Source organism: Varroa jacobsoni, unplaced genomic scaffold, assembly GCF_002532875.2.
Source record: "Varroa jacobsoni isolate VJ856 unplaced genomic scaffold, vjacob_1.0 scaffold_446, whole genome shotgun sequence".
Lineage (NCBI taxonomy): Eukaryota > Metazoa > Arthropoda > Arachnida > Mesostigmata > Varroidae > Varroa > Varroa jacobsoni.
Genome location: NW_019213348.1, coordinates 42,756 through 66,465, shown reverse-complemented (window position 1 = coordinate 66,465; position 23,710 = coordinate 42,756). Strand labels below are relative to the sequence as shown.

Below are 23,710 nucleotides of genomic sequence, written 5' to 3'. Positions count from 1 at the left end.
ATGCTGTTGTTGTAGATGAGGGGTGATGCGGGTGGGGGGTGGGGGTGGGGGGGGGCCGCCGATGACGCTGCCAGTCGCTGGAGCAGTTCGAAAATAAAATCGAATCGCAGCAATAGCATTGCAAATGACAAACATTTATCTAAAAATTATGCCGCTACAGCTATTGGTTACAGGATTATTACCGGTAGCACTTATAATGAGTGTGCTCCTCCTATCGGAACTTCTACTCGCTGCTAATGTAGCTAGTAATAAATAACTAGAACAGCGGATCAAATGGTACAAATTTAAGGACTCACTACCTGTAATCGCTTTGGCAGTGGTAGTCTAACGCGGTCCGCATCTGACTATAGAGCGACGCTAATGATTTGTTGTAGACCACAATCTGCGGTGTTGTCATCGTAGTTGTTGTTGATTCTAGGAGTCTAGGAACGGAAAGAAGGTCTAATCAACCATCAGCAACAATATTGATGTACCTGCGCATGTTATACTTACATACGTTTCTATAGAAAGTCGTGCTTGATCCATTGTAATTAACTATGTGCATCAAGGAAGACTATTTCTTCTCTTAAACATTAGAAGCACTTAGGCAGTCAACTGATTGTTTCAAATATGACGGCTAGGACGACGACGCAAACATTCGCACAAAATTAAAAGTTGTGCTGACATACTGGAAGATGCTGCATATAATCGTGCGATGAGTACGGCATAATATAGAATATCGTACAAAACGAAAAAAAACATTTCTAGTCCTATCAACTGCATCGGAAGATATAGGCTAATGGAAGGAATATGAAAGCATTAATTAATTAATTAATCATTTCACCTAGCTGAACGTACAAATGAGTAAGTAAATAACAAAGATTGGTAGCAGTTTAAACTATAACTTACGATTAATTCATCTTACTTCGGTGTGCAGACAGGAGGGCCTTGATGGACATTTTGATACGCAAAACGTTTAATAGGGTATGATAGGCGCAGCTCTCGTATGTAATACTTCTTACCAGATCGGTCTCTAGCAAAATATTGTACAGGAGTAATAGACGTCAAGAACGAGTACGCTTGAATTTAGCTTTCGAATCTGTTTCGTTTCTGAGCGTCGTTTCAGGGAACTACTGGAGGACCACGAAAACAGAAAAGTCTTAACGAGGCACTCCCAGCGTCCAGTATTGACATTGCATCACACCCCGTCCTTGTGTTATCTAATAACTAACTTTTTTTTTAATCTTAAATAGCAGCATTGGGTTTACTGAATAGCGTTTCTTTAACGGCACTTCCAGTAACGCTAGTTACGCCTGAACAACAAATGCTAGCACGACAACGTCAATAATTACCCTCACGTCAACGAACTCAGTTTCACCATCTGTCTACTGTCAGAGCGACAAACTACGCGCCTGACAATTGCGCGCTTTCAGTCTCCACTTTCAGATGGAAAACGCTGGGGCAGGTGACGATGAACGAACTGATGTAGGGGATTACAGACACCAGTCATCACCACGATTTCACGGTACTTTGGTAAGACACCGCTAACCGACACAGGTTTTGTGGGCTGCGGTTAGCTACCGCGATACACCCTGGCCGGCCAGCCGATTGACCGGTAGCTAACGGGTCGACGAATGTTCGTCATACCAACAACAAACACTTGTTTAAGGAGGCACTGGGATGCCAGTCAAACAACACCTTGAACGATAACAACACAAGGATCCCGTTGGGCCCCTGACTGAATCGAAAACAGGGACAAAATTTAGAACACACACATACGCCAATGTGTAGACAGGCGTTGGCGGCAGTGCGTCTACGTATCGAGACAAACATATGCAATACAATGTTAAATCGAGCGTTCCCAGGCGAAAGAGAATTCTCCAAGGTTCGTTTCCTATTGGCTCGTTTCCGCGCGCAACAATTTCTAACTTAAAGTGGTAACGGCGGTAGCAGCAGCAGCAGCAGCAGCAGCAACGTTTTTAGTGATTATGGTGGCGATTATAGAGCCGATTCGACGCGCGCCCTGTCCATTGGAAGCAGAGGAGAGAAAATACAAAATGTTCCTATCTAGACAGGGAGAGAAACTTCAAGAATCGAGTGGCCGAAGGCAGTCTACGCCACAGCAGCGGTAAGGGCGAATGCGCGACGACGGGTGCTGCGCGTCACGGTCTTACGACCGATGTGGCTCGTTCGATTCATTGACGGAAAAAGCCCTAGCTGTGGTATCGCGATGCGGATATGATGAAGAACAGTAAAGAACGCCGGCGAACGCCAACACGTCGTCAAAACACCGCACCCGCCTATGAATCAATGTTGAAAGCCAAAGCACTTCAGGTACGTGAATAAGAAATGTAGTCAAAATGGAAGCCGAGAAAGAAACAGAGAACGTCTCTTGGGTGGTGACGCCGTTGATTGTGAGCGCAACAACGCTTCTTGGTACTTGACAAGCAAGACCATAACAGTAACACAGCGCCACACGATCTGGATAGCGGCCTATTTAATGTCTTATGGAATTTCAGCGTAATTAAAGCGCGACCATATGCAGCGCGAACACTGTATACCTCGAAAGTTATGGAACGATGGAGATGTAAGGATGAGAAAAGCCAAACACCTATATATATTACTATAAAATCAAACGCACCGACTGTGTCCATAGATAATCATCTTCGTTGATGAAGGCAAATGGTTTTGTCTACGTATTCAGAGAAAACTTATAGTGGATAAGCACCTAATTCCACATACTTATTTAATGTATTACTAATCAAACTACCTATGTGCTTCTCTGGTGCATTTTTTTTTTTCTCTTGCTTAACAAACCTTGCAGCCGTTCAGTTAATCACTGTACTCTACGCGGAAAGGAAAGCTAAGATAACCTCAGAGACTAAAGGCGACCATCTGCTCCGAGGTCACGTCGAGCCCTCGGACACACAAAGCACGGAACCTTGTCACGCATCAACACCTCGTGTCTGCTTCTGGCAATTATGCGATGTTATGCGACAGCGGGCACGACCACAGAATTGCGTCGCACTACATCTTGCCACAACAAGGACACACTTTACGTTCGCAATTGTGACGCGGGATTACTGTTAACTGTATCATAAAAATCCATTGCAATGGACCGTGTTACAACGAAAGACAAATTTTGTAAATAAGAAAAGTAAATTCGAATGTTTGAGTGAATGGTGTCTGTTTTGTTAGGAATTGCGGTCCAATATGATTACTGGCTACATAATTTAGTTCTAATAGATTTGATAGGATGGTGATCTTCTTACATAGGACGGTAAATGCGTTTGTAGGTTTATAGTAAGTCGAGTTTCAGGACATTCAAGGCGTGGCCTAGCTTGCGGTATCCTCGTGCAGAACTAGCCAACCCTAATGATACTGCATCCTGGTGTCTAGATGAAAGATATGGGCATGCTAACCAACATTTTATTACAGTAGCTTCTGCCACTACACGCAGGGGCAAACATTTCCCTAATATTCAAAGGAGAATCACCCGATGTTTATTTGAGGGTTACGACAAATTGAGGAAGGATTTGTTACATTTTCTAAGTTGCTGATATGAAACCAAAAACCATGTTTTCTATCATGTTAGATACGGATTTCAAGTCTGAACCGTTCAGTCACTTAAACAAGTCAGATGTTATCTCCACCCGATACCTCACTTACAGTCACTATTGGTTTTTCTTAATCGTTATAGTGGGTCAAGAAAAACCTCTAATGACTATGTACATTTGACCCAAATTGGATCAGTGTTTTTCAGTGTGCCAACTAGATAGATTAGCTGTTTCAATACTATGATAGTAATACATGGCGGACGTATATAGCTCGCCTTTTTCTTGAAACCATTTTTTCTAATTATGCTCACATAGCAGCATCCGTATTAACTGTGGGCTAGCTTCAGTGAATGCTCCTATGACATCTATTGATAGACTACATAGCGACAACCGAAAATTAAACAAAGCTTCCAGAAGTGCTCGGGCAATCCAACAAACGTGTCCAGAACATCACTGTGAACTGAAACCACGAAAAAAAAAAAAAAAATTCCCGCGTCAATCTTATCATTGGCTAAGAAAACAAAGAACGGCTGGCATAAAATAGTAGACCGATGTGAAAATTTTGCAAATAGCCAATTATATCTACGGCTGATAATGAATAGATGGGAATACTGGCTGGTACAGATTGCAACTATGTTAGAAGGTCGCTAATGGGGCCTGAGTTAAAGAATGTGGTCACAACCAGCCAGGTAGGCTCACACGGTAAATGATTAGAGGCGGCGAGGAGCAACAGACAAGCACGCAATCTCTTCGCCGTAACGGGCACATATTAACCGAACATTAAACCACCGTTCAGTGTAACTCCATTAAATTAAGTCGAAGCCTTCCCATGCAGGTTTTACCACCTTACAATCTAATAAATTACAAGAACCTCTACACTGATATCTGCGAACTATTGCGAAACCCATATAGTAAGGGAAACTAACGACCGAATCCATGCCGACGTAGAAATGGTGGTAGCATTAGCAGCAATTGTGAGCACTACTACGCAAGACAGCAGATTTGTCTTCCGACTCCATTCTTCAACAAATGAATGCTAGTATATGTATCGGTAAAGGTGTCATAACCATGTTAACATGCGAAGTGGAACTGCGTCACCGCTTCTCGCTCGGCTTATCTTCGTGCCGAAATTCGCTGCCTTTCAAGAAATCAACTATCATGAAGCTCGTAGCCTTTCCAACTAGAATATACGAGCAGATTTCAATTCCAGCGGCAATTGCATGACAGCACCGCACCTGTCAGGTCGTAGATCCGCCATAAGTCATCACAATAAGCCTCGCATGATCCCGAACACTAGCAAAAAGGCAGAATAGGAGATCGTCAGGTGCAGGACAACAGGTGTAACAACATTATTAACAACGACCCCCCTAAGTGGTTGGCCCTTTAATCGGTTATAAATAAAATTGAAGAGATTTCTATAACATTGAACGAAAGTTCGCTCCGTCGAAAGCAACCGCATCGGTTGAAAAAATGTTCACGCGACGGAACATGTTGATATTTACACACCTGAAAGCTACCGCTGCCCGGAAACGTAGAAGGCAAGTGTTGTTAAATTAAGCAGGACTTCACAAAGATGAAAACACTGGACGGCTGTAGCTCCTTTACGGACGCTCGCTCCTTCACAAAGTTCTTTTTTTGGGCGTGATTAAAGGCAGTACATCAGTTCACCATCAATATTGAAGCTTGACATGTCATTGCGTGCTGTATAAATTAATGTTATTATTGGTGAAACAATTTTATATACACATACATTTTGTGAAGTATATAAGTACAACAGGCGAGAAGACGCTCGCGCCTAAACGCTCTCGACCGGATAGACGCCGAAACTGTTTATATCATACGGTATGCTCAAAAAGTAAAAACCTAAATACCACATATTCGACCAACACCGTAATATAGCCTGCAGTGCTTGCCGTCCCATTCAACATGTAACAAGGAACACAATTTCTATTGGTTTACCAAATAGATTGTGTTGTCGGCTACAAACAGGGTAACGTCTACAAATGCATCAGCATGCAAAATAACCGACCCAACACATCTGTGGGGTCGGTCACGGGAATAGCTTCTGAGCAGTATGCCACGCTGCAGTATTAATTTAGGTTAGGCAGGTCTGTTCGCAACAAATGGCAAGATGAGTTTGGCGCTAAGCAGGTCTGGCGGCACGCCAGCGACCCCATCAACCGAAAGGTTCTTCGAGGTCCAAAGAGCCCGAGGGTTCCGACAAGACGGTGACGCAACTCCCGGCTAAGAAGTGTCTTTGCAGTATGACAGTGCCCAGAAAAAGCGTGCACAAATAAAAAACCGCCAAATATGCCCCGGGCCACACTGCTAACCACGTGGCATAACCACGTCTAACATAGCATTGTAAACATGAAAAGGCCTCGATCATCCATCTGTTTCTAGCCACATCCAATATCTTTGTCGACCCTCAAGCCCACTTTGAAATACATTAATCAGGTCACACATGCTACCCAATGTTAACCATCATCATTTCGGGTTATAAAAAAAAATTATTTCAATAGCAAAATATCCGTAACGTACCTCAGAGCCTACAGCTAATACTACGCAGCTAAGGGTTCTAGCCAACTGACTGACACAATTTGCGCGTCTGATACACTGCTCAAAGGCTATCGTACTGTTTCAGATAAGCCGCACCTTCAGTTAGGACGGCTTTTAGAGTCCAGACATGCGGCAAAAAAAATACTCCATCAGAATCAATGTCCGTGAGTGCATAAGGCCTACGTAACGCCGACGTAGCTGATTCCGAAGCGAGCCAGCGTCGCCACTGGCCCATTCTAGCTTGCACTACTAGAGCGATCTAAAAGCATTATAATTAGCCAAATAATAAATCTCGACTACAGATAAAACGTGTCCAAACGGGCATCCTGCCAGCGATAGAGGAACCGGCTGACCGTCCTCACGACAGTACGAAATCAATTAGACAGGAGACAGTCTTTAAGGGACCATAAGAACGTATCGTTGGCGGGCGGTTCCTCAAACGCTCAGTTGTAAGTTCTCATATGTCAACGGATTCTTTTCGGGTTCAAATCAAAAGGAATATATAAATGCACTAATTAAAATACAAAATAGCAATATGGAAATGAGACAACCGCAATCGAATAAGTACAACATTTAATAAAGCTATCTTATAGAGGTTGCAGAATCAGAATGGCTAAAATCGTCCATTTCCCCATACGTAGCTATCGCCTCTCGCTCAAGTTTTATACTAACAGGTAGCATAGCGCTATTTCTATGTTATATTACGAAATTGTTAGCTGCAGATGAAGATGCGCGTGTCTCTAGCCGCGTATCTTGCTCTCACCTTTTATAAATACAAGGTCGAGTAACTACGGCATTAAGAAAGAGCGTATAAGATGAATCGTGCATTCTTTACGTCGGCATTTTCGTCCGTAGCGACAGTTTTCTCTCCCGTTGTCCCCCCCTGTGTATCGATTTTTTTTGCCAACCAAACAATTCTACCATAATAATAATAATGACGATTTCCCTTCCCTGTTATTTTTTTTACTCGAAAAAGATCCGCCAACAAAATATCTCTGGGCAGCCATAGCCACGGAAGATCTGAGCGATAATCAGTCGTCTGCAGTTGCGATCCGCTGGTATAAGCGAGCGAACAGATGGCAGCAATATGTGACCGGTTGACCCGCCGACACGAGTTGTTCAACTTCTGTCGACTCGCGCAATCGCACACACCCGCCTGGAACCATCTGATCGAGTTGATAACGACACAAATTTTAGGCAACGTAACCAGATCCAGCGTCTGCGTTCTACCGAACAGACGCCTTCCTAACTAGATAGCTAAGTTCTGTATACAAAAGCAACTCCAGCAAAAAGTAATCCTTCCCTTTGAAGTTCTTTTGCAAGCGTCCCGCTGTCGTCTTGGGCCTTCATTATCTTTCGTAGCGGCGGCAGCAGCAGCAGCAGCAGCAGCAGCAGCAGTAGCCCATATTCATTGGCGGCGATCATTGCATATCCTACAAAGTAAATCGTGGTGTGACGTAGATTTGGCTGCATTGGCCACCGAAACACTCGCTACGATGGTGACGCGCGTCGTCTTGCTGCGAGGCAGTAGTCGGCAGCAAATGTAATCCCGTCGAGCAGCAGGGCGACGTGCATAATATCGATCGCTTTCTATTACTATTTGTACAATCTTAAATCTGTACCTATCCTATGCGTCTGTATCTCAACTACATGCGTTCCCTGATAGCTACTGCCTCATTATTCTCACACGAACGTGAGACCGAATTTCAGAAAATATGTATGCCTTTGTACCAGAGTATCCACTCCTGTTTTTCGCGAGGCTGACAGGCAGAAATAGGCGCAAGCGTAAATTAACGCTTTCTCAGTCTACAATTTCCTGCTGTTTCTGATTACTACTATCATTTGGTGGCCGACCTCAAGAACCCTTAGTCATGATTAGCCTGTAGCATGTACTCGATGACTTTCTTCACTCCCGTAAATGATGTAAGCCTTTTAGTCGCTATTTCACCATATTTTCACCCACCCTCTCGTGTACGATCTGCTGATGCAGCGTCAGCGATAACTCCGACTATCACCATTACAGGATCCACCCGCGAGGGGGAGAAACAAGTAAAGGCGATAGAATTTCCCAAAAAAGACGGCTTTTCATGTGCTTGCACACGGTGTAAAGTGACGACAGTTGGCAATCCTTAGCATCATCGTCGCTATAGCCGAGTTGTTTGCAATGGTGGCAGAAATCCCAGTATTAGCGACAACAACAGAAATTACAAGCGGTAATTGTTCGGCCAGCTGTTCTGTCCGAAAACGCAACTGCCCAGTTCGATCTCCTGCTTGCGACAGGCTGACGACCCTTACAAGACGCTCTCCGTTAACCTCGAGCGGTCCTAAGTCGTCCTTTCTGTTGTCTACAGTGGCGCCACCACACCACCGGAGCTGACTATGCTTAATGAACGAATAATCAGATGCCCCGAGCAGAATTTCGGCCACACAAACGGAAATCGTTCCCATTGACGCTAATCGTTTTCCCAGGTCGGCTTCGCGTCTTTGTCTTGCTTGTTTCATTAATTGTAGCTGGGTTTGAGACCGTCTATCTACCACGTAATTTCTACAGGTGCTTTGTACATTGATAAAAGAGCTAATCTGATTAGCAGCTCAATACAAAGGATTAATAATAATACGATAAATAATGACGAAAATCGCTTGTTTTATCTTTTCGAAAAATTACTGTATTTGTTTGGCGTTCGATTGATACACTGGGTTGGACGTGGAGTATACCAATGCCCGCACCCGTACTGGATACTTGAAACTGTCCAACATGAATCATTTAGAAACAGTGACTAGACCAAATGACATCGAATCAATAGGCTTACTAAAATGAGTGGCTGAAGTATTCGATAATCCTTAAGTTAAAAATGAACATAGCCATAGATAATAACGCTAAGTATAGCTAAAAAATAGCCCCATTTATGTTACTACTCCGTCGAAGTTATGACACGCCGAAACTTAAGCCGCTACGCAGTAACAAAATACAGTAGAAATAATGTCCAATACCAACTACAATGGCATGGTACAATAGTAGTATGATTTAGGCGGCAAGTCGGATGGTTAGTCAGCTATTGATCATGGAAGGTGCTGAATCCATATACCAAGGAGTATTATGAAATTTTCATCGAAAAAAAAGGCAAGCTTATTAGCCGTACTTCTTTTGATAGAAAGGGCGCTTCATTATTTTTCTCTGTGCATAGCCGTAATTGGCTTCAAGTTTTGTGTCAGTCAACGCACGAGTCAAGCACGCATGACTTAACGCTACATTATAATAAACGTAATTGGGTCTTGTTACTCAGCCATAATGGAAACCGTTACCTTTCCCACAGAACTAGATGGCCATGCGGATATCGTCACCTTTTAACGTACCTTTTACACGACGACGACGACGACGAAGCAGCTGAGTGGGTTTCCTGCAACGGCAATAACCATATCGCACATTAATACTTCTATAGGCTTCATGCCAGCTTGATAACAAAGAAACAACACCTCTAGCCGCTCAGGCAAGCAATGAACGATGGGCAAAATGTATCGCTGACAGAATACCGAGCAACGTCAGCTAGAATCGCTACGATGGTCTTCTAGAGCAATTTAGTTAGTCGCCACGATCAATGGCTACGGCATAGGTACACCGGCACTTCAGTCGACATCGATGTGAACCCAGTGCGCTAACGTTACATGACGTGAACGAAATGCCCTCGCTCCCCTCTTGTTTTATGATATAAAAAGCATCAGTGCCCACGGCATAGCGACGAAGCACAGCGGGATAGGTGTTTGCGTTCTGTCTAGTTACGTGCCGTTAGAGACGGACCACAGCTGATTGCCAGAAGAGAGAAGAAGCTCATCCGCTTGAAGTAAGCGATGGCTTTGCTTTCGCTTGATTTAGCATAAGCCGACGCTGTACGCTCGTTGAATGATGCTGGAACCATCTATGTTGCTGCTATATTGTTATAAGTAGGTGCTGGCAGAAACAGGGATATAAAAGCGCGCACTAACATCGAGAGTGTGAAATAACAGCGATAACAATCGCAGCGGCGGAATCAACTAGCCAACGAAGTCTATCGACATTACAACAAAACGTGAAGGCCACTTGAAGAAGCAAAGAGCGGGGTTTTTTTGCCGATGGCGTGTCGCGTGCAGAGCTTCCCGAACGGTTCGTTTATGGAATGGACGAAAGCCAGCAGCCACCGAAGAATGGTTCTGGTGAGATATCACCTTTATTACAATTGCAAGCGCAGCGCCGTAATTTAAACGGGAAAAAAATCTACAGCTATCTATAGCGGATCAGACGAAGAAGACCAATCAAAGGTGGAGCAAAATAGCCTCTGCTACCGATGCAGCTGCTTTACGACCTGTACAGATGTGCTGTGATGTATAGCTGATATTTTAGCTACTCATAAAAGGCCATTTTTGCCCCTCCTTCAGCTCCATGGGCGACGATTATAACTGATCAACAGCAACAAGATGGCGGCGGCGGCGGCGGCGGCGGCGGCGGCGGCGACGACGACGACGACACCATGAACTACCTATATTCCATTTAAACTCCTCCCGGCAATATAAAAACAAGACGACGAAGCCGATACCGGTTAACAGCGGGTGACACAGTTATTTCCAATTATTCCTTTCTGACATCTAATGTACGATAATGTGTAATATATATATATATATGTGCACGGGTTCATGTGCACGCCTATTCAAAATATGCTGAGCTGTGTCACGTGTGGTCGACCACTAGGAGACGGCGATTATAATGAGTACTGCTTCCAACCGTTCACCGTGGCGACACAAATGAAAAAATATGCGCATATCGTCACATCCCTGGGCGTTTACCGTAACGTTTGCCTTATATGTCAGCATTTGCTAATTTCCTATCGACTGACCTACAACTGTCGATGACCCAATGCTATTTAAGCTGCATAGCAGCTTAGTCTATAGATGGTACTGTAAATGTCATTTTAATATGCGCAATGATGACTATGGTGATCGTTTTAAGACAGCGTACGGATAAAAATCTATAGTTTTTCAGCCAGCTGGCTGTTAATTTTGCTTTCGTATAGGTGCTACTGATTTAGTTATGTAATAAAACGAACAGTTATTAACTACAGATGACAATAAGCCTGCCTTTGGTTAACTGATCGATAAAAGCAGCAGAAAATCTAATAAACAGATCCCTACACGCCAATAAACAAAAGGATATACTTCTGCGTAACACAAAGTACTTTCTCACGGTTGCGTAAAATCCACTATCAGCGCTCCGTTTTTATTTGCTGAACTAGTTGCTTCTCATCTATACGGCTGCAAGACACCGACCCGTACAAACTGGATCACTAAGACTACTTTATCCTTTAGTAGGCGTCCGTTTAATACGCCACACTGACAACGATCGCCAGCTTAGATCGCGTCCCGCCGAAAAATACCACCGAAAACACAAGTCATCAGCTTAGCTGCTGCTGCTGCTGCTGCTGCCAGTTAACGTCTGGCATCGTAGAATAAGCAAGCATGGTGGGGTGTCGTGTCAGGTGCTGCCTATGTTCGATAGGCTATGCTTGACAGCAGGCACTCGATCAACAATCACCGAATGCTAGCACATACAGCGCTGTCAAGCCGCGTACATAGGAAACCGTTTATTAAAAGATAATACATGGATAACTCAAACCGACTCAGACGGGCGGTAGCGCACGCGCGATCATCAATGAAGCTGTTCGAAGATAAGACCCACTGTAGCTGAAATACAATTATAAGATAACTCTAGTTAAAGATCATATTAAGTGCAACAACGGTCAAGGAAGACTTAACAGAAGCGAGCGGTTTTTGACGAGCTTCGCTCTCTCGGCAGCGGTTACGGATCATCGGCCACGAAGGACAAGCGTCAGAATTTTGTCACCCGAGCGACAGATCAACAGGCCATGACAACAACAACAACAACAATAGAAAAACAGCGTTTAGAGCGTGATAATCTGCGTAAGCGTAACGTTACAGTTGGCACACCCACAATGGTCAACATGACTGCGACAATTCTACGACTGGCGTGCGATTGGCGAACATATCCGTAACAGGCAAGCCACAATGTTTCACGGTCTCTTGTTAGAGAAGTAGTAGACGACATGAGATCGTATCGTGAGCTCAACAATCATCTGTGCTGGTAATAATCATACACATCGTTGTACCGACTATAAATAGATAAATTGGTGGTAAAAAGCATATTCCCCAACGACAACTACACAGTTAGCTGTGGTGCACGGACGTGCAAGCAGACTTGAATATTCGACTTATAGAAGCATTTCACTGGCCGACAAGAACAGGTACGCTGTACTCTGTTACTCTATAGAGCATCGTCGTTGGCTAATCTGCTTCGTCTCCTCCGGGATATGTGCCTGTGCCCTGTCGTACTCAATGAAGGCACTTTCGCCAATCTACAATAATGCCTTTTGTATGTTCCCCCTACCGTGTTGCCTACTCTCTGGTGACAATAAATCATTAAGAGAACTGGTAAAAACGCCAGCATGGATGGATGTTATGAAATCCATTGCATCTCTTTACCTAATTACACTGCCTCGACTTCTACCGTTCGAGGCCCGTTCGTTCGGTCGGTCGGTCGGTCGGTCGTCCGTCGTTCTGTTGATGGGAATATCTTCAGATGCTTTCGTCATCCAGAGCCCTCCCATCCATCCACCCATCATCGTTTGGGTGGCACGTCAATTTTGTATCTCGGCGTCGCCCCGTGAGTTACAGCGTAATGGCACACATTCCTTCAACCACCTGAACAGCCCCAACAGAGGTGATACGCCAAGCTAACATTTCTGACGCCTGTGGTCTCCCCAGACAATGCGAGCGTCCAACAGATGATGAGTATACGGCACGGTAACGGCGATATATACTATCGCAAAATCAAAGCTGCAGAATTCTAATCGATCTTTTTGCTTTAGAATATAATGCACTGTTAGATATCTTATATGACATATAGACCGAAGCATGAATCATGCAAACAAGCCAGAGAGACCACTTGGACTTTAATGGAGCGACATCCTTCTCAGGGCATTTCTAGATATACAGTAACAGCCACTGATTACAGTAAAAGCAAATCGCAAAAAAAATAAAAATGACTAATAACAACCGAATGGTAAATGTAAGTGTTTTGTTTATCCTCTAAGATCAAAATACAAATAATGAAAAAGTCCACGGCCGACGTCCGCAAGAAGTATGGAAAAGATAAAGCCTGAAACGTACCACCGCAATTAGCAAAAACAGTCGTGTAATACTGCTAGCGTAAGAGCCGCATTATGATGGACAGCATTATAGCGATTATATGGATAATTAATGATAATGACAATAGCAACAGTCATTGCAACCCAATTCAGTCTGAAGGCGTGTTCCGGGTAATCTGTTGTACGAAAATGAACGAACGATAAGCGCACAGACAGACAGACAGACAGTTCTGGCGCCATAGCAGCTCAATAACCCGCGAACGGAAACAGGCGTCTGGTCATGAAGCCAGTCGATGATTAGGGGAAGAACGAAGACTTTCGAAGAAGTTTAATATGAACATTGGTTAGTAATGTATTCGTCTTCTGCCGTAAGGTATTAGCGGTAGCTGGTTATTCGACCATCCACCTTCGCTCTTAGATTTATTTAAGTTTTTTTTTTACATAAAGGTAAGAGCAAGCGAAGCCCTTATAGAGTTTTCACACCTCTTTTTATAATACACGATTACGGAGACGTTGCTGCCGTGGGCCTTCTGTCGGCCGATTCACAAGTCGAAACTTTCTTATAGAAGAAAACCGGGATGGTGTCATTCGTTTTCCGCAAATGAGATAACTACAAATTGAATACAATTGCAACACAAACTAAAATGGATCGATGTCATAGGCGCACAGATGGCACGTGTTGCATATGATAAGCCTGCATGGTTCATCAATATGGATCACTTTTCTGACTATTTTCGCTCTCCTGTACGTTGAGTATCTCCTACAGATGCCAATCGTTAGTCGGCGTCTTTTCTCCGACCTTCACGCATGGCCTTCACTTCAAACTGTCGATTTTCCAACCTGGCCATCTTAGCGGAATCGGTCTGGCTGTATTCAGGCTGTCTACTTCAGCCGTACAACTACCTTGTCAGCTCGACGCAGCAAAGATAAAGCTGTTGAAAATAAATGCTGCTATCGATTTGTGTGCAAATCAGATTTAAGCATTCGTTGAGTCGGCTTGGGACGGTAACGCTCATGGCTTCCTTTGATATTCTCACTTTTGTTCCATGAAGCACTTCTTCAAATTCAGTTAACACGTCCATCAGTATTGGGTGGCCCACTTAATTGTACAGCCGGTCGAACACGGCAGAACCTGCTTAGCTTACGAGAGCGATTTCGCTCGTTTTTCAAATTTCGTCTTGTTCCATCGTAACCCTTTGTAGATATTGCCCCCATATAATAGCATAACACTATTGCTTCTTTTTCTTTGTTGCTGCTGCTGCCGCCGCCGCTGTAACACGTGCGGTCTGAGCTGGCCATTACAATTTCTGCTCGTCCGATTGTGCTGTATTTACGACAGTGGAGTCGCCTGAGCAGCCGCCACGGGCACAAACAGCATTAGCAGAAAACGTCCATCGGAGCGGTTCATCGGATAACCAGCTGATCAGTCAGCCGACAGATAGCGCCGACGCTTAAGTGTCCTGGGATAACAAAGCAATTACATGAAAGCTTCATCACTTACATAACAATGACAGTCGCCAGGTACCCTACATCTGCACCTTTTCAGATCTCAGCTGCGATTCAACATCGCCTTCTGTCACTAGCCTTAGCTTTCAGGGGGTAAACAGTTCAGACAGTAGAGAAAATGTTTGAATGCTATTTACTAAACGACAATGCTCTTCGGATTATTATTATTATTAGAATTAGTTGCTATCGTAGTTGAACGTCAGAAATGTAACAAAAGCCAAGTTTAAGTAGGACGCGTAAATGATACCATTAAGGTGGCGTTGATTTTCTTATTCTGGTATACAGAATCGTGTGAGCGATGGCGCCGCGCGTGCACGAGCATCTTTCTGCAGTGTGCGCTCTTTCGTTTGGCTTCTAAATAAATTCAACTCATTTATTTTTTAATCCATTTCATTCGAAACAGCAGTAATCATCCAAGTGCTATTTAACGGACTTAATAATAAAACTGGCATTTTATTTAATAGCAGTAACAGAAGTACATAAGCGTCAACTACGGTTCATGCCGCATGGTCTCAAGTACGCTACGAATCATGACGCCACGCTGACAGCGACCCTAACGGCGAAGTTGCACCCGATCGCTGGGTCGTTTTTTATATGGACTCACACTAAAAAAAGAGCACGAAGTACTACATCGCTTTTATAAAAGTGGCAAAAACGTCATGCTTTTCACTTCGTACCTTCGACGCCGCTATTGCTAAAGCAAATTTATAATTACCGTGTAGTAACGCCGCATAACCGCATATATATACATATACATAACAAACACGTGACACTGGCTGGCTGGCTGGCTGGCTGGCTGGCATCAATAACAGTTCAGGTAAAGCATATATAAATGCTCTACACGTCAGTGGTTATCGTTGCGGCCCGTCTCGAATGCAGCCAGCCCAAACGGAGCCATATACGTTTCTGTCCTTTAGAACGTTACTAAATATAGGAGATACGTATTAGTAACTCGAACGTAACACAAGTAAATCCATATAGACGTGGCAAGCGAACGGCCTTGTGGCTCATCGAACTCCAATCACTTCATGAACTTCATTATCAATGTGGCATAACATCCCATACTTGCTGTTGATGGGGAAAAAAGACCACGAGCACGAAAAATTTCACTCGTGTTACGCTAGAAGTCATTTCAGGGATGATGATTAATATTATCGAAACAGAGAGAATCGTTCGAGATTTCATGGTGTTCTGGACGCACACAGGCCATCCCATAATCTCTATTCAGGTAGTTGCTGCCGACAGAATGCCTTATAATTATAGTTTGTACATACATACATACATACATACATACAGATACGTAGAAGAGTCAGAGGAGAGAACTTGGCTTAGCCCGGTAAACGGTATCCACTATCTGTTCTATTTTCTCTGGGCTGGCGCACGCACGTTCTGTCCCCAGAGAATATCGACTTAAAAAGACTGCGCACTGCCCATTATTGTGCAACTAGAAAAAAAATCGTGGGAGTATGGAGTGAACCACGACGACGATAACAGAAAGAAACATTCCTTCTGTTTTTCGTACTCGGACGGATTTGGCTGGCTACGCGACGACGAGTAAAACCGCCAGATCGATCAACCAAATCTCTCTGATATTTTGATTCAGTTTTTAAGTTGTTCCTCCACGATGATGCCATCGGTGTATCTGGCTGTTGACAACGAATTGGCCACCGTCTGCCAGCAGACTATCAGAATTATGGATGTAACGAGTGACTTTGAAATATTTGATGTTGGCAATGATTCCTGCAAATAATAGTTTATTTAAATACCGCTGCTCGCGCATATATGTAGGTTAGTTGTGACGGGAAAAGATAGCGCTCGTTATTGTTGTGACTCGCGCCATTGCTGTCTCCGTCGTTTCTGCTATTGCTGTTGCTGATACTTGCCCATATACGGCACGTTGTTTTACCCTATTTATGAGGGTACATATATGTTAGCTCTTTTTAGCACCACCACAGCCACGATTATCACCAAGATGGTCACTTCGAGGATTACCATTTTGTTGGTGGCACCCGCCCAAAAATCCTCAAAAGCGTAGAAGCCGTCACGTCGATGAAAACAATAATAACGATGCTGCCTGCCATTATTCTAGCATAACTGCCACCGTCCTAATAACAATAACTGATGCGACATCAGCAACGAAGGCGACTATCGATAAGCGACTGGATGAAGAGCGGGGTATTGAGGCAGGAAATCAGCGACAACGATTGCTACAAACAGCAGTTACCTACGATCGACCATGAGACAAAAAGGCTAAAAGACAACAATGATAGCAGCAACAGTCGAAACGCTGGTGGCAAAAAGAAAAATAACTAAAAAATTATGCTGTTCACCAGCGAATGCCAATGAAGCGACTACTGCGAAGGAGGACGAAGCCGAAAGGAGCGGGGTCCCAAAACGTCGACTGGGGGCAGAACGAGGACCTGCTGGTTATAACCACTCATAGCTAAAACTACTGCTGCGGCTGTTACTACGAGCTGCCCGCACGGCGACTAGCGTCGTTCACATAAAGTAGCATCACAACAACAACAGCACCGAATGAATTTTGGGGGGAGCTATGGCGGGACTGGATGATAGTGATGGCTCCAGGCGCCAACGGGGAGCTGTCGCGAGCTTGGCGAAAGGTGTCACAAAAATTTGAGAAGTTAGCAACAGCCAAAACCCGGCATCGATCGACGACTGTATCTATGGAATACCATATCACCACAAACAGACGGGTAAACGCGCTTTGAAAACCGACCAGAATCACAATCTCGATCCGCAAGAAAAGACAGAGCTGAAACCGGCCAGAAATTCATAGAAAAGAAAAAAAAAATGTTTCATGTTCGATCGCGCTCTGCTGAAGCCTCCGAAGCGACCAACTTCGCTAGCCGAAGTTGTAATCAAACAGAAGCCAGACATAGACCTAACATTGACGTAAAAAAAACCAGCAAGCTTACTTACCCATACAATGACTACCCATCCGCGATCAGTGACAACAAAATAGTAATAATATTCATGATTTCGCAAACATTTTGAAAATCGACACTCGATCAACCTAATGCTTAGAAGTGTTCGCGGATGTACGGAATTCTGCCCGCGAAGATAATAACAAAATATAAAAATGACTAGCGTGAAACGCTTAGGGGCAAGAAATTTCTGTGCTTCATCGCGCAATTATTACCGCACGATGCTCAGCACATCGACATCCATAAATACTACATGTGTATGATTAAAAAAAGAAAAAGTACATTTACATTTCGCAAGCTATATGATAACTGGAACAATTCTTATTTTTCTGGCTTCTCCAAGCCATTAATTAGCATTTTTATATGGCCGACTATGGAGCGATATTTATTCTTTGCCTTGTTCAGTAACTTTACAATAATAATGTAAGGGTAGAAAGCAGCGTATGGTATACACACACCACACGCTAGACCGAGTTCTGTGTACTTAGGACAAGTGCGTGATCGCATGCTCGCATATAAAAGTACAATACCTAAGGAAAATAAGCGAAACGAAAATGTGGCTTGAGAAATCTGTTCTCTACTTTTTAAACGTATCTCTATCGCCTTTTCACAGCTCGTCTATGTGTCAAAGTTAAACAGGCATCGCTAGATCGCGCTCGTTCTGATTCCACCGCGTAGTGGAAGCCAACGTAACTCGTACATTTTGATTTTTCTACAGCTGCACCCAGTTATAGTAGTTGAAACCTGCTGTGGTAAGAAAAATGTCTGATTTGTTTCCATTTATTGACTGACTTCGTTGGGAGAGTACCGTATGAAGTCTACAAAACTCAAAGTGTTGAACGATCCTACAATAATCGAAAGCTAATTGTATAACAGGTCCTGTCGATGTCAGGACCTCGAATCGACAATGTTCTCGTTGGCGCTCTGTTCCTTCGGCGGATCTCAGGTGACAAGTGCAGTTTCGCTGGCTCGAAAGCTGATGGTCAGTCGACGACGTGCTGGACCTTAGCAGAGGACCCCCTACCGTCATAGAGGTATTGTGTTCTATTCTCGTCCTGATACTTGCTGTAACGCACACTGGCAACCTTCAAGCTGATCTATAGCTTTCAGTAGAATAATAGTGGTAATAATAATTCTTATTATAACAATAATAATATCATACGCCACGGAAGCGAACGGCGGATGCTGCTACATATATATATATATATATATATACATATATAGTGCACACACCCTTAGGGGTGAATTTTTTAATACACAAGTTTAGCTACTCATTTCATTATGTTATTATACCATTTCAGCAACAGCTAGCCCTTGTTCTGTTATATTACATCGCACACAGTTGAGGACCTCAATCACTGCCGCTAACCAACACACGTCACGAAGCTTTGTTCTTCTATCAATGAAGTCGTCATAGTGGTACTAATAAAATTATGGGGAAAAGGCATGTATACATAATAAAGAGGATTTTCTATTTTTCGAAAATTGGTGGTAGCACTAGTCAATCCTGGTAGTAGTATCAGTAGTAGCAATGGCGGTTGTAATAGGTAAGTCAAGTGTTTCTTCGTCATCGGCAATTATCCACTAAAGACTCGTGCCCTGCCTCTTTCCGACTCGAGGAGACTAAGAAGGGCCGGAGCATCTGATCTATTCAGTGGAGAAATGTCATAATAGCAGCAATAGCGACCGCAGCAGCGAAATAAACGTGCCCTGTATTGAGCAAACCAGCAAGCGCTAAAACAACGAATTTATTCTTCGAGCAACCCCAATAGCAAAAGTAGTAATTGTGGCAGTTGTAGTAGCCGACGTGGACGACGCCGTTGCCGTCGTGGTCATGGTGCTGGTGGTAGTAAATGCGAACAGAGATGTTCGAACGTAGCTAGCACTGCCACCGCGGCCATCGTCATCCCGGCGGCAGTTGCGACGTTGCTGCTTGCTTTTGATTTCCTTTTTCGTTGAACGAACAGACGGAATCAATCGAACGTCGGCGGTCATCTTGGTGCCTTTCGAGCTACCGTTTCAGTTGCTGCTGCCGACGTTTTTGCTGACAGACGCGCCGGTCTTTCTCCCTTATTCCGCCTTTATGCCATCGACTTGAGCTTGTTGCAGTTCAGCGTCATGTAGAGCGTGACCAAAGCCACGCCAGTTTTCGCTCTGCTGAAAACTCGACCCTGCATCCACTCTCTTCACCGTTATGCCCGCACCAGTTCACCATTCACCCCTTCTTCCCCTAACCCCCCATAGAGCTGCCTTCTTTACGACCAAAATGTCGGGAAAACAAGAAAACGACAGTGACGAAGGACCATCTGTACAAAAAGTATCAAGCGCCGGACCAGGCCGCCAAAACAAGGCAGACGACACAGGCGAGCGGCGCTGCTGCCATTGAACGCGTTCAGGCGCTATAGAAAAGGAATATTTCAATATTCATCGTGGCTCTTCTTTTTTCGTCATGACAAGAGGAACCACCGACGGGTCGGTGGGTAGCTATGCCTCGTTCTTCTGTCGTAAAAGAATTGTTTTCTTGAAGATATGCAGCAGAAGCAACATCAGCAGCAACAGCAGGGCAGAAGGCATGGTTAAGACAGTGCAAGCAGTGGCCAATCAAACTATTGGCGTTCCTACTTTGAACAACCCATCGTCGTGTATACTTTACGGCTTCGCTACGTACTTTACAGTTTAGTAACTATAGTGGCTAAGTCGTAGTGGTTCTTTTACATATCCATGTACAACTGCATGCAGTACAGACCGCGACTAACTTCTATGCAAGTTTGTCAATGCAAACTATAGCAACAATACATTTGCTGATTCAGTTAGTGTCCGCACTAACACTGTTTAATTAATTCGTTAATTAGGGCTAGGTTTTTTTTCTTTCCATTGTCCATCATGAAAAATATGCGCACAACAGGCAAGACTCCGTTTCAGCACTCGACGTTGGCACAATGTTTAATTACTGGCAGAATTAACCTGGCGATTATTTACTTATGCTCTTCCTTCAGCGTTGAGTAACTTCATTATCACCTCATTTTTCCGTGCTCCTCCTATGGTATTAACTTTTTTCTTTTTCCATTATTCATTGTGGGTTGCTTTTGCCGTTTTTGCAGCTGACGTTCTTGTCGCCGCTGATTTCTACCGTCGCTACCGCTGCTCTTGTTATCAGCGCAGACTCATCTGTCTAATTCTATTGTCTGATCTTCCGACTGATAGCAGCAGCATAAGCCAAACGTCTCTGTGCGCTGCACTGCTGGAAGTTGTTTATCGATTACTAGTCTCCCTGTTGTGACCAAGCAAACGGTCACCAAACGCGATAATCATTATTAACACTCGGACCAATCGTTTTTTTGACGTTGAGAAGAGTACGCGTGTATTCATGCACGACGACCGCATACGCATAGGTCTTTGCGTGTGCGTGCGTACAGCGTACTGTAGTTTAGCAGTAGGCAAGAATGAAATGAGTCCACCTGTACCATCGTCGCCAGCTGCAACAGTAGCAATAACGATTGTGGCGCCAAAGTAGTTCCTCCGTCAAAAATGCGCCAAATGATGATACAAACACTTGGACTGTAGCAGCCGAGCATGCACAGGATACTAGCGTCGTAGTTGCGTGCCGGCATCACTTCTGGCTGGCTCGCCGGCTTCGTTGTGGACGATATCGACCACGAACTACCTAAAACCCCGAGTGCAGCCAGCACAAGTATCACAGCTCGACAAGAAAGAACTTGATAGACTGACAAAACGAAGCATATCGAACATTTTCTCGAAGACGAACGGGAAGCTGAGCTGGATACTTTTGAGGGAAAGACGCGCGGTAGGTCGGGCGAAGTCTCTAATGGGAACCGTATTCGTTTTTAACTAAGCTGAGCCAGCGCTAATAGAACCGCTCAAAGGGAATCATCAAAAAGAAGTGACGTCAAATTCAGTCCCGCTAATGATCTGTGCTAGGTAACCGACAAAGCCGATGAATTGCACCGGCGTAACAGCAGCATCGAATGCAGAACATCATAAACGTACAATAAAAGGAAAAATAGAGAGAGACCGAGAGATATTGCGAGACGCTCTATTGGTTGGTTGATCCTTTTTTCAGATTTTTGCGTCGATGCCCAGCATGCTCGTTTTTTTTACCGTTTTTTTACTTTTCTGTTTTCTTGTCGCAGCGCAACAAAAAATTTAGAGCGTGAGGCAGTAGTAACTGGTTCACGATAGCAGCAGCAGCAGCAGCAGCAGCAACAGCAGCAGCAACAGCAACAGCAGCAGCAGCAGCAGCAACAGCAGCAGCAACAGCAACAGCAGCAGCAGCAGCAGCAGCATCAGCAGCAGCAGCAGCAGGTCGCTCGCCACTCGCAGCTATTACGGCAGGATGTACATACGTGTGCAGGTATTGGATTCATTCACACCAACAAAGGCTGGTCAAAAGCAACCGTTATGCGCACCATCATGTAAATAGGGTATGATTGCCTCTGTTGTATACGAATAACTACCGGTACTGTGCTTAAATGGAAGATGTAGTATTACCTTTATCGTTGCTATTGTCGTCGCCAGTGTGGCCGCGCAAAAGTTAATCAATTCAACAGCATTCTGTTATCTTCAGATGGCTTATATGCAATAATAGCTTTTTTATCATGACGGCTATTTAGCATATCAGATAGGTAAATAGACAAGTAAGAAAAGAAACGCAAAAGGAATGTCATTGTTATTCAGTGTTCGGGGTGTATTTGGATTCTGGGCCCATATAGTAAGTTATAGGCCGGTTCACTGATAACGGCAGCCATCGTTGCCAGCGCATGGTACGCCGAATATAATAATAAAACACACAGAAGTAACAATAATATGCTCTTGTTCCAGTGCGTAAATAAAATATGAGAACCAGTCGGCGATTGTTGTGACGCAGATCCGCGCACCAGTGCTGGAAAATATTGCCCTGGAAGAACAGTTTCATCCTTTATGGTTTGTGCCATAAAAAAGCCATTGGCAGAAAACCGGATTTTTGCATGAAATACCACAAAATAACGACAAAATGACAACCAAAGAAGCTTCCCGGGTTAGCAATGCACCACAACATACGCGCATTGAAGCAGATATGGAAACCAAAACGTTCTGAGAAAGATGAAAAATTGATATATATATATATATATATACGCCAAAATCAACGGCGTTTATTATTACCGTGACTAGACTAGAGTAACTAATCCGTTTAAATACGCTATTAACGCACTTGTCTGATTCCTTAACGCGGTTAGTAATTCCTAGCTTCAGTTTTTTGCATTATCATAGCCAAAAAAAAAAAGCAGTTCGTCATAAGTTTACAGACAAACTTTCGCCAAATCGAGATTAGCTGATACTAGGTAGCAGAATAAGAGCGGCATGGTCTTGTCAGATTAGTGAACATTTAGCCCGTTGGTCAGAGAATACTACGTTCAACAGAATTCTAGTAGAACGCAACGCTTCAAAGACTAGAACGGAAAGCCCAACAAGTTGCTATTGCGTGCATTATGGAACGCCTTAGCTGATCAACTCCATTCTTACGTCTTTCCTCAGGTTTTGCGAATCTAATAGTATGGTTGCTACATATAGACAAGCACAAGTTGAGATCTTAAGATTATTTAACAGAACTTATTAGCATAATGTAACGTAATATAAAGGAAAATATTTGCACGACGACAACCATAGCAATGGCGACAACAACAACAACAACAACAACAAAAACAGAGCGGGAGCTGACGTAGTAAAGGCAACTTATGCTGCTCATCGATCTTCGTTCATCACTATATCCAAACAGAGATCTTTATTTATTTACTAGAGATATTTATTTTTAATCTCGACAACCACCATCCAAGCTCAAACCAACGCGGTTAATGTTCTATATATATATATATATATATATATATATATATATATATATATATATATATATATAGCGAAAGAGAGAGAAAGGAGAAATTCATAACCAAGGGGCGTTTCGCGCTGCCTCCTTTAGCTG

The 23,710-nt window shown here is 43.8% G+C and overlaps 2 protein-coding genes across 13 annotated transcripts in view; both read right to left on the bottom strand.

Annotated features, from left to right (window-relative positions):
• LOC111260487 (uncharacterized) overlaps window positions 1-1,637 on the bottom strand; it is a 34,659-nt gene extending 33,022 nt beyond the window's left edge. The window contains exon 1 of one of the 2 annotated variants that reach the window (XM_086968357.1): window positions 1,332-1,637. The gene's annotated coding sequence lies outside the window, so the exon portion shown is untranslated. Of the gene's footprint in view, window positions 1-888; window positions 1,108-1,331 lie in introns of those variants that run through there. The other variant, XM_086968356.1, reaches the window with a different exon arrangement.
• A 5,067-nt stretch (window positions 1,638-6,704) lies between these two features.
• Window positions 6,705-23,710, bottom strand: part of LOC147753482 (uncharacterized) — a 52,976-nt gene continuing 35,970 nt past the window's right edge. For 4 of the 11 annotated variants that reach the window (XM_086968361.1, XM_086968362.1, XM_086968360.1 and 1 more), the window contains 2 exons: window positions 9,450-9,493; window positions 6,705-7,261 (listed from right to left, as the gene is read on the bottom strand). In XM_086968361.1, coding sequence (XP_086824487.1) covers window positions 6,892-7,261; window positions 9,450-9,493 — 414 coding nt within the window. In that variant the 3' untranslated portion in view covers window positions 6,705-6,891. Of the gene's footprint in view, window positions 7,262-9,449; window positions 9,494-12,620; window positions 13,404-15,506; window positions 15,532-21,942; window positions 22,652-23,710 lie in introns of those variants that run through there. The other 7 variants (XR_015311092.1, XR_015311093.1, XR_015311095.1 and 4 more) reach the window with 4 other exon arrangements.